General features: G+C 40.9%; 1 protein-coding gene across 1 annotated transcript; it reads right to left on the reverse strand.

Moving 5' to 3' along the window:
• Nucleotides 1-1,829: 1,829 nt before the first annotated feature.
• LOC116408388 (vomeronasal type-2 receptor 26-like) lies at nucleotides 1,830-2,462 on the reverse strand (the record flags this gene model as incomplete). Its single annotated transcript, XM_031895166.1, has 1 exon — nucleotides 1,830-2,462. A coding segment is annotated over exon 1 (633 nt), but the record flags the coding sequence as incomplete, so codon positions are not given.
• Between the last annotated feature and the right edge of the window lie 9,503 nt (nucleotides 2,463-11,965).

Here is an 11,965-nt window from a genome sequence, read left to right on the forward strand (position 1 = left end):
CACTGAAAAACTGCAGGAAGTGCACATAGAGCGCAGCCCCCAAAATTTCAACTGAAATTGCCCTTATGCATTGCCCCTGTTTTGGGGCATTTGGTGGCCACGTCTTTATGTGCTCCCATACATATGGGGTATCGTTTTATTCAGGGGAACTTGCAGATTGATGTTTAGTAAGTTTTTGGTAGTTGCCATGGAGATTTTGGGGAGAAATCTAGGTTTGTGTCTGTTTTTTCCTTGATTTCTGACCAATGCGCTGACTTCTGCAAGGGACTGCGGCCACAATTTTCCATGTAGAAAGAGGAGAGTGGTGTCTCTGAATAGCTGAAGGTTTGCACTTTTCAGAAATATATAGTTTGTGGGGGTTATTTTACAGGTAGGGGGGGTTAACAATGAAAACCTGCAGGAAGTGCACATAGAGCGCAGCCCCCAAAATATCAACTGAAATTGCCCTTATGCATTGCCCCTGTTTTGGGGCATTTGGTGGCCACGTCTTTATGTGTACCCATACATATGGGGTATTGTTTTATTCAGGGGAACTTGCAGATTGATGTTTAGTAAGTTTTTGGTAGTTGCCATGGAGATTTTGGGGAGAAATCTAGGTTTTTTATCAGTTTTTTCCTCGATTTCTGACCAAAGCGCTGACTTCTGCAAGGGACTGCGGCCACAATTTTCTATGTAGAAAGAGAAGAGTGGTGTCTCTGAATAGCTGAAGGTGTGCACTTTTCAGAAATATATAGTTTGTGGGGGTTTTTTCACAAGTAGGGGGGGTTAACACTGAAAAACTGCAGGTAGTGCACATAGAGCACAGCACCCACATTTTTAGCTGTAATTGCCCTTGTGCATTGCCCCTGCTTTGGAGTGTTTGGTGCCCATGTCTTTATGTGCACCCATACATATGGGGCATCATTTTATTCAGTAGAAATTTGTCTTTCAAATTTGCCTTTGTTAGAAAATTTTTATGAGATTTTTTTTTGTCAAATCCACATTTGATCATGCGTCCAAGTTTACGTTTATGTCAAAAAAACTTCCAAATTTCACAATGCACTGACAAAAGGTATTTGGCTTTTGAGTGAAAACTACATTGCACCTAGAAACCTGAAGGTCTGTAGTTTCTAAAGATACCAAACATGAGGGGATATTTTAGATTTACATATAAGTTATGCTGCATCAACTGTTACAAGCGCTTTTCCGCTTTGTTCTGGTGTGATATTGTACAAAGTATTTCTTTAGTTTGGGGGTTACTTCTGGACAGGAACTGTGGGGTACCACCACATATTTGGTATCGTTGGACTTGGGAGTATCAGGGCTTTTACAAACAACAACAAAAAGTGTGTAAAATTAACTTTTCTATGGAAAAAAAACTCAAAATATACAGAAATTTTTCATAATTTTTTTTTTTTTTACATAATTCACCCAAAATACACATCATATCTCCAGAAAAGTTATAAAATTTGGTATGTATGTCGAAGCCCAATTAGTGACGAAAAAAACGATATATAATTTCCCTAGTTTCATGGAGGTTTTCCTACCAAAAAACATTGTTAAAGCGAATGAGTACAAAATGCTTAAAAAACGTCTGGTACTGGGGCAACCGAAATGACGAATTCGGCTGGCACTTAAAGGGTTAATCTGCCCAATAAATATTGTCTTCTGTTCGTCTCTGGCTTTAACATAATAATGTAACATTTGGGTAGGAATATACAGAAGAGGAGGCCACAGGATGAAGAGATGATGGCAAATATTTCCACTGCCACCATGTATTTGCCTTTGGTGCTCAGATAGGCCGGGATCATTGTGATCCAAACACTGCAGAAGAGCAGCATGCTGAAAGTGATGTACTTGGCCTCATTAAAACTGTCCGGTAAGCTCCGAGCTAAAAATGCTAAAACAAAACTAACAGCTGCCAGAAGCCCCATATACCCAATAACTGAGTAAAAGCCAATAGCTGAGCCCTCATTGCACTGAATGATGATGGTTCCAGGGGAAGTGTGAATGTCCAGTTCCTGAAAGGGAGGAGAAATGGCCAACCAAGTCATGCAGATGATTATTTGAATGGATGAGCAGAACAAGACTACAGAATTGGACAGTTTGACTCCCAGCCATTTTCTCCATGAGCTCCCTGGCTTGGTGGCTTTGAAAGCAACACAAACCATGATAGTCTTGGCCAGGAGAGAAGAGACAGCTATGGAGAAGGTGATTCCAAAAGTGATGATGCGCAGCATGCAGGTTATATCCACAGGGCGACCGAGGAACAGAAACACACTGAGGAAGCTCAGCTTGATGGCAATGAGGAGAATAAAGCTCAGATCACGATTATTGGCCTTTACTACTGGAGTGTCTTGATATGAAATAAAGATTCCAAATATAATTTCGTTCATCAGAAAACATATCACAGAAATTAAAGCAAAGGACAGAGTCAAACTGCCATCGTAGGAGAGAAAGTCAGTTTGTTTCTCAATACACATATTCTTCCCCTGATTTGGCCACTCATTGTCTGGACATTGTAGACAGTTTTCCATATCTGGAAGAAATAATTAAACCCTTTGTATGAATATTTAAAAATAAATAAAAACAACAGTATTGTCCTAGCAACGTTACTGCACAATCATATTTTTGAGAAATAAAAGTTAAATCCATTGCCTTGTGGCATCAGGGACAGGGACCTTGCCTTGTGGCATCTTTTAAAGAGGCCTTGGTGATTTCTGTATGGACAAGGCTGCTTTATACCTTCTCCCAGTTCATCCTGACACTCACTAGATGTTGGAATAAAGGTCTGAGGGTCACCGTTATGGGGTCCTGTTTTTCTATGGACTGTTCAATCTTGTGAACCTACTTTAAAGTATCTTAATGTTTTATTGAGTGGGTTATGTGTATGGAGGCTGGCACAGAGGGGATTGTGCATTATCTGGATGATGTTGTCTGTTTTGGGCTGGCTCAGTCTGGATTATGAGAGACTCATATGTGTATTGGGCCCACAAATGATAGCTATACTGTCTGCCTGGTCTGCTTATTGGATGTTTGTTAAGTTTTACTTCTTCCTAAATATTTTTTATATCGATAATTCCCACATACACTACAGAATTTCTATTCCTATGATTTTGACCTTTAATCGCCAATTATAATTAACTGACTATACCGTGGTTATTTAATTAATAAGATATACAGGGAGGAAACTAAATGTGCAGACAGAATTCCCATAATTATCCATTACCAGTGACATTGGAGATCTCTCCCTCTGAGCATGGAGCGCAGTCATAGCAGCAGGGGGGCGCTGATTTCTGTGGGACTTTCCTGTAGCCGGGAGGGCAGTTTGCAGAACACTGGGATTTTAGAGTCTGGAAATTAAAATGAGACTTCAAGAACTACTCATCAATTATATTTCAGAATTGCTATTAATTATTATTTTCTTAAAATAATTAACTTCTTTCACCCTCTGTCTGCAGAGCTTTTATCTGCTGTATGCTGGCAGGAAAAGACTCTAACTGCAAAGAACGTATCTAATAAAATCTTGCGCAGTTAGAGTTGTTTTCTCTGCACTGGTGACTTTTGTGAAATTGCAGAAAATGTGTCGATTTTTCAGAAGCATAAATGGCAGAAATGTTACATCCTATGTGGGAATTTTCATTTTGGGACCCCTACATGCCACATACTTGGGTACAGCTATGCACTATGGTCATCAAACTGTTCTGAAGACCTTTTAAGGATGTTTTCTCTTAGTACCTATTGGTATGTGGGAGATAATGTATGTATATGTATGTATGTATGTATGTATATCTTTATTTATAAAGCGCTACTTATGTACGCAGCGCTGTACAGTAGAAAACATTAATACAAACAGGGTGAATAGATAAATACAAAGTATAACAATAAATACAAAGTATAACAATAAACACAGATAAATACAGCTGCAATAAGTTAAGAGTCGAGGACACAAGAGGATGGAGGTCCCTGCCCCGTAGAGCTTACAATCTATATGGGAGGGTAACTAACAGACACAAATAGGCAAATATAAGTGCTGTAGGTCACAGTGGGTGACATTACAATATAAGTGCCAGTTCCCAGATCAGGTGCTGGGCGAGTGCTCCAAAAGGGAGTCTTTAACCTTAGTTTTAAAAAGACTGGGGGAGGATTCTCTCCGGAGGAAATCAGGGAGGGCATTCCAGATGTAGGGGGCAGCCAGGCAGAAAGGTTTAAGGCGGGAAACAGCAGTAGTAGTGGGGGGTGCAACCAAACGATTGCTCTGCGAGGAACGGAGGAGTCGGCCGGGAACGTACGAAGACACAAGGGAAGAGATGTAGTGAGGAGCAGAGGAGTCGGCCAGGAACGTACGGAGACACAAGGGAAGAGATGTAGTGAGGAGCAGAGGAGTCGGCCAGGAACGTACGGAGACACAAGGGAAGGGATGTAGTGAGGAGCAGAGGAATGGAGGGCTTTAAAGGTTAGGAGAAGGAGTTTGTAAACTATTCTTTCTTTGATAGGGAGCCACGATAAGGCCTTTAGCAGGGGAAGGGCCTGAACTCTCCTGGGTGAGAGGAGGAGAATTCTGGCAGTGTTTAATATAGACTGTAGGGGGGAAAGATGAGAGTTAGGGAGGCCGGTTAATAGCAGGTTGCAGTAGTCCAGTCGTGACAGGATGAGAGCATGCATGAGCAGCTTAGCTGTTACAGTAGAAAGAAAGGGACGGATTTTGGCAATATTACGTAAGAAAAAGTGACAGGTTTTGACAGTGGAGTTAATGTGGTTAGAAAAAGAGAGACTGGAGTCAAAGATCCCCCCCAAACAACACGCCGAATCGACGGGGTTGATGAGGGTGCCATCAATAGAGATAGAAAAGGGGGGGGGAGGACCAGGCTTAGGCGGAAAGATCATTAGTTCAGTTTTTGTTAGGTTGAGTTTGAGGTGGCGTTGGTTCATCCAGTTAGAGATAGCCAGGAGGCAGTTAGAGATTTGAGCCTCAGTTTCAACTGTTAACGAAGGGGTCGACAGATAAATTTGGATATCATCAGCATACAGATGGTATTTGAAGCCAAATGAACGGATAAGATCTCCCAAAGACAGCGTGTAAAGGGAGAACAACAACGGCCCAAGTACAGAGCCTTGGGGTACCCCCACATTAAGTACAGAGCCTTGGGGTACCCCCACGTTAAGAGGAACTGGAGATGAGGTTTTATTAGCATAGGAGACAGTGAATGAACGGTTAGAGAGGTAGGAAGAGACCCAGGATGCAGCCTGACTATGAAGACCAATCGAATCCAGAATTTGCATCAGGAGGGAGTGGTCAACCGTATCAAACGCAGCCGATAGATCTAGAAGGATTAATATAGAGAAGTGACCTTTGGCTTTGGCAACCTGAAGATCGTTTGTAACTCTGCACAACGCTGTCTCAGTAGGGGGCGCAGGCCGAAAACCAGCTTGCAGCGGGTCTAATAAATTATGGGCGTTAAGGAAGTTAGTGATACGGGAGAAGACAATACGCTGTAAGATTTTGGAGGCAAGAGGTAGGAGTGAGACAGATATAAGATGCTGACAAAGGGAATCTTTGAGACGATTTTCAAATGTGTTATGAAAACCACTAATTTCAGGAAAGTATTGCCGTTTGGTAGTCTGGATTTGAAAGAATGTATATTTTCCAAAAATTCATAGTTTTTTTTTCCCCTTTTTTGTAGCTGTACCCCACATACAATGTAGTAAATATATTCATGTTGGAGCTCTTACATTCCAAATACTTTGGTAAACTATGCACAATGATATCCAACTTTTCAGTGGACCCTGGTATTTTTTAAAAAAGACTCTAAACCCTGCGGCACAGCGCGGCTCAACCAAACGTTACTCGGCTGTTGCTGGACTACAAATCCCAGAATAATGTAACATATAATGAAGGGTGAGGCATGCTGGGAGCTGTAGTCCAGCAACATCAGGGCTGTATTCTTAAAGCAATATTGCACAATAAAACTTTCCCAGCTCTCTAGTGCCCGCATTGGCAGCATTGAAATGCAAAAGAATCCTCCAATGAGAATCCCAGCTGATGTGAGTAAATCCGGCTCCCTGTTCTCTGTTCCTGCAATTGGAGTTGGGAGCAATAAGCACAGTTTCCCAGCACTGAACAAGTCTGTCCCTTTATCCCCATGTCTGATTCCTGTGCCATATAATGACGGGAAAATGCCATCATTATCTCTATATGTAAGGTACCAGCAAGGGGCCTGACACAGGGAATCAGCATTCTCATTGGTCACTTCTCTTGCATCTTTAATTTAGTTTTCAGTCAGTAGAATTCTCACTGTGAATTGGTTTCCATGTGTAATTATATTATTGGTTCGACAAAGCTTGTTACAATCCAAAAAAACATAGTATGTTTTATACAAATATTAAGATATCAGTACTATGTGCTGTCTTGAGTCTGCTGTCTAGTAGGTAACTGCCAAGATGGGGTTGGAACTGGGGTTACCAAGTGGAGAAGGAACAATGGTTGTGGGCAGGGGAGAATGAAGTATAGTAAGAAGCATGTAGAAGTGTATAACATACAGTTGGCAGATAATATCAATATTGGTCAATCATTACTTTATACAGAACAATTTTCTAGGTGGGGGGGCATGCATCATAAAATAGATGTTTGGTCTGGCAGTTTTTCCAGATATTCCAATCAAGGGTACGAAGTGGTCCAGTGTTTCAACATTGCTTTATGGGAAACTGCATGTGTTTCTTTACATTTATGAATTCCCTCTATTTCCTTACTCCTGAGTAATTTAGTGGCATTTAGGGCATATTGTGTTAAAGAAGATAAGGAGATGATGTTTTGATGGAGAAGTATAGAGGCAGTGGTTTTGCCCACGGTGAGTTGTAATTGGCTTACTCAAACCTCTAGCATCTCTCTTGACTAATTCTGTATTACCCAGAGTATGTTTAGCAATGCGCCTGGATGCCAAGCACAGCACCAGCATTTGCCTGATGAGCCAGGGCACATTTTGCTGAGCTTAGTGACAGTATTGTACCAGAAGGAGAGAATGTTATAAGGGAGGAGCCTCGGAGGCCGAACAGAGTAAGTTAGTTACCCAGGCCGTGCAGTTTGCACGATAATTCCAGTCTATGATTCGCAACAAGGAACATGCCTGAAAGTACAGTTTGAAATCTGGGAGGCCAATCCCTGAGTTTAACTATGGGTGTCTGAGGATAACTTGTCTAACTTGTGGTTGCTTAGTATTCCATAATCTCTAATTGGATGAACCAATGCCACCTCAAACTGAACCTAACAAAAACTGAACTAATGATCTTTCCGCCTAAACCTGGTCCTCCCCCCCCTTTTCTATCTCTATTGATGGCACCCTCATCAACCCTGTCGATTCGGCGCGTTGTTTGGGGGTGATCTTTGACTCCAGTCTCTCCTTTTCTAACCACATTAACTCCACTGTCAAAACCTGTCACTTTTTCTTACGCAATATTGCCAAAATCCGTCCCTTTCTCTCTACTGCAAAAGCTAAGCTGCTCATGCACGCGCTCATCCTGTCCCGACTTGACTACTGTAACCTGCTATTAACCGGCCTCCCTAACTCCCATATTTCCCCCTACAGTCTATATTAAATACTGCTGCCAGAATTCTCCCCCTCTCATCCAGGAGAGTTCAGGCCCTTCCCCTGCTAAAGTCCTTATCGTGGCTTCCTATCAAACACAGAGGGGCCGATTCACTAAAGTGCGATAAAACGTGCGCTATTTATAGGGTGCGTTAAAAATTTTATCGCGTCTTAATTTTCGCAACTTTTCGCACGATTCACTATAAGCATACTTGCGATATTTTACGCGCGGTATTTCATGCAATATTTTTGACGTGATAAGTAACATGCGCGTTATTTTTAACACGCATGCTATTTATTGCATGCGCTAATTAAGGCGACATTACGCACGTGACAATCGGCAGCATAAAACTGGCAACATTTTGCCCTGGGAGAGCACAGAGTGCTAGAGAGGTGCTGTATAAATGTTTATTTGCAAAAAAAACCCCAAAAAACAATAAAAATCTAAGTAAAAAAAAAAGAAGTGCCAGAGATCCTAAAATAGGGGGGGGGGGGCATTTAAGAATATTTAGCCAAAAATATTTAGATTTTAGACACAGAATAAATGGCAAATATGTTATGGGCACTTTATTACAATATATACAATAGGAAGTGCTGAGAAGCTGCACACCATAAGGAACAATAATACCTGGGTGCCTGTGGCAAAACAAAATCTAGACAGGCATGGGGTGACGGCACACACAGGATTTTCACAAGGAGTCACAAAGATGTGAAATAATATTCAGAGGTTTATTGTGAGCAACCCAACTCACTATGTTACTATGTTACTTTCATCATCCCTGACATTTCTTACATTTGTACCTTTAGTTCAAATTACTTGCTAAATCTTTTACTGAACGTATACTGTAACAGCATAATAAAGTACAATAATTACCTTCCGCAATTTCAGCCACCAGGTCTGAATTCCTGCGCTTCAGGTCAGACCATATGCGCTGGAGCAGGCGGAGGTCCACATCAATGCCAAAGCCCCCGTGCAACCCGGCTTGGAGGATGGCTCTCTTCATCTCATGGACCCCTAAGGGCCCCAGCGGCGGGTTGTCATATCTTGAGCATAGGAAAAAGCTGACAATATAGCGCCTCTCCCCTGGTAGCAGATCAGAAACCCCAGGCATGATGCTCCTCTGAGTGTGGCTGCAGGCTCAATGACACAAAATGGCCCCAAGTCGCACATGTCACAAGATTACAAAATCTCTACAAAATGTCCGCCAGTCGCAAGATTACAAAGTCGCGACAAAGAATATACCTAGTAATGTATTTTGTGCAACTAAATATTTACCGCTACAGTACTGCATATTTTTGCGCTGAAAAGAATACGATTGCATGATTCACAAACACTTAGGCGCGCTAAATATCGCATTGGTCTATGCAAAAATTAACACCTACTACAGGCAGGCGATAAATTATAGAAAAGTACAGTAAATGAGTTTTTGGCAATAAAATATGGACTTACAGTGTTATTTATTCAGTCTGTGTCTTTTTACTCAATTTTACTAAAGTCTTGGCATGTATGGAATTTCGCTACTAATATACAGTGCTATAGCGGTGAATATTTAGTTGCCATATTTAGTAGTATATTATCGCGACTAAATATTCACCGCTATAGTACTGTCTGCATATGCATGAACTTTGTATTGTGTTGTGCCTACCTGTATATTGGGATTGCCTTGGATCTTAGCTAGTAATGGTTCATACCATTTGTTAATACAAAAGCAAATGGGGAGAGTGGGCACCCTTGTCTGGTGCCATCCTGGAGTTCAATGTACTCCAATAATGTATTATTTATTTTAAGTCTGGCTGTGGGGTTGGAGTATAGAGATTATAGTATATTGGGTCCTATTTAAATAAATTGAAGGAAGTTGCACATGAAGTCCCATCTTACCCTGTCAAAAGCCTTGTCAACATCGAACATTGACAGAAGGAAGAAGGGAGTGTTGCTCTTTCTATCTGCTGTTATAACTTTATTGGGATTGTCTCTTCCTTCTTTTCAGGGAAGAATGCCAAACTGATCTAACTTTATTATCTGAGAAAGTCCCAGTTTAATGCCAGTACCTCTTTAAGGGGGTGGTAGATGTCTTACTGATAGTCCTCGTCATCTCCCAGCTGTCTGCTTAGTCAGTTGGTGGCTGCTGTTTTGGAATAGTACTTTTAGTATACAATTCTGGAAAGGAGATACTGACAATTCGTAAACAGTCAAGTCATGTGTTGGTCAAAACATGAGAAGAAAACTTATTTAAATAATATTACAAATACACAACATACAGTCCAATCTATTGGTGTATGTATAGGACCTGTGACAAAAATGCTCAGTATGCCTGGGGGTGGAGCCTAGTAGGAGGATAGAGATTTCTAAAGTAATGGAAGCCTTGGGGGGGGGGGGGGATAGAAAGGGAGGGGTAATAATGACAATAAATATATTTAAAAAGGTTGGGGGAGGTAAACAGGCATGTAAAAATAGCGCCAAAGCAACTGTTTTTAGATCTTAGGGATTTTAATAGCCTAATTAACAAACCTCATCAAGGAAGTCATTTGAACAGATTATATTTGCACAGAGCACATAGCTTTATAACAACAGTAGAGACATTGAAGCTAGCACAATACTTATCTGAGGTTTGCCCTTCTACATTGCTTTCTCAGAAGATGTCAAACAAGACATTCTGATATTGTGACAGGAGGTTTAAAAACTTGGGCCCAGAATGGGTTGGAATTGCCTTCCAAGTTCTTTATCTATGTTATGGCCACAGAGAAGAGTGTCAACTTTAGATCATCTTTCTGCTTGTCTGAAAAATCCTGCCAGAAGGTCCCCATATACAGTAGGCCTCATTATTTTAATGAGTCTAAAAAGCTAGAGTAGAGAGATCAGTCACATAATGTCCAGCATTAAAATTTCTGGGTTGATATTGCATAAGGAAAGAAGGATTGAAGCCTGCCAGATAAGTGTGCAAAAGGACTAGCTTCATTACCAAGGGAGGCATTCTTTTTCTGGAAAGGAGATTTCCACTGCAACAATGAGACCCTATTGGCCCATAGTTGTTTCTTCATCTGCAAAAGGGAAGAGATTCCATAGTCCTGTCTCTTTGGACTTCACTCCATGGTGGAGATGGGATACTATCTGGCAACCTGAGGCAGCCTTATTAAATAGAGTCCTGGGCCCTAAGCTGTCAGGGTTCCTTTAGGGAATTTGGGGCTCTGGAAAGAGCTTTAGTAACTAACGTACCCAAAGAGCATCAGAAGACACCCCTATTTTTATAGTGATATAAATCACTAGATCAATTTAACTGTTTGTTATTATTAATTTAGTTATTTAATTATTGATTTTAAAATGAAGGTTCCCATACTGATCCAAATTATTACTTAGTAATATCCCACAAAAAACTCCACTGAAATGTTTGTCTCTAAAATCAAATTATCATGGAAAATAGTAAAATGATTGCTTAATTTAAAACATGATTGTGTGTGGGGAGCACCTTCCATTAAATGAGACAAAACCCTAGTGTGTAGAGAGTGAAAGGACTCTCTGCAGCTGGGTTAAAGGGGTGATGGGTAGGGAGGTGGCATGGGTGGAGTTCTAAAGGGATTACAAGTTGGTTGAATTATCTGGGGTGGGCAGTGATGCTCAAGGCACTGGATTAGATGCCACTGAGTGGCCCTGGGCAGGTTTAGCATCCGGAAATGCTGGATATACTAAATTATTTGCCACCAACTGGTTATTGACTTCCCATTTGAACCCTGGTGGGTGCTAACTAGAGTGGCTTGGAACAATCCTAACCATTTTTGCCAGTTTTGTTGGATACCCAGATGGGTTGATACGCACAATACACTGGAGTAATAGATGTTGGAATGTTATACTTTATGGGGGCAGCAGTTTTGAGGAGCTTGAGCCTGACATTATTCTGGGTTTGCACAGTTTCTCTCTTTTTTCTTTTCATTTTTATTGACAATCAATCGATGTAATGGAAGAGGATGTACAACTTTGATGGGTCAATTATTTTCTTTCTTTCATGATTGCTTAATTTTCTTAGAGTTTTTTACTTTTGAATAACTTGTTTCATAGTAGCAATATATTTATAAACATGTGGTTCCAGTTGGATATTTGATCGAGCCAACATCTTTTTCTTCCATTGTGGTGTGCAGCCTAATACACTGAGCTATATCATCAAAGAATCCTATTCAAATATGTGAGAAGGCCAAATGCCCAATGACGAGTTTCCCCACCTGGTTGTTGGTGCCATTCTTCCATATGATTTCTTGGATGTTGATTTCAAGGTTCCCTTTAGATTCCGACCAAGTAAATCTGCCAACATTTTTTTCATTTTGTATCGATTTAGTTAAGTACCAATTGTTAATAAGATAAACCTGTGGATTGTTGCCAGTTGTGTTACAATATTTCTCTCTCCCCCAGGCGT

This window comes from Xenopus tropicalis, chromosome 1, assembly GCF_000004195.4.
Source record: "Xenopus tropicalis strain Nigerian chromosome 1, UCB_Xtro_10.0, whole genome shotgun sequence".
Classification (NCBI taxonomy): Eukaryota; Metazoa; Chordata; class Amphibia; order Anura; family Pipidae; genus Xenopus; species Xenopus tropicalis.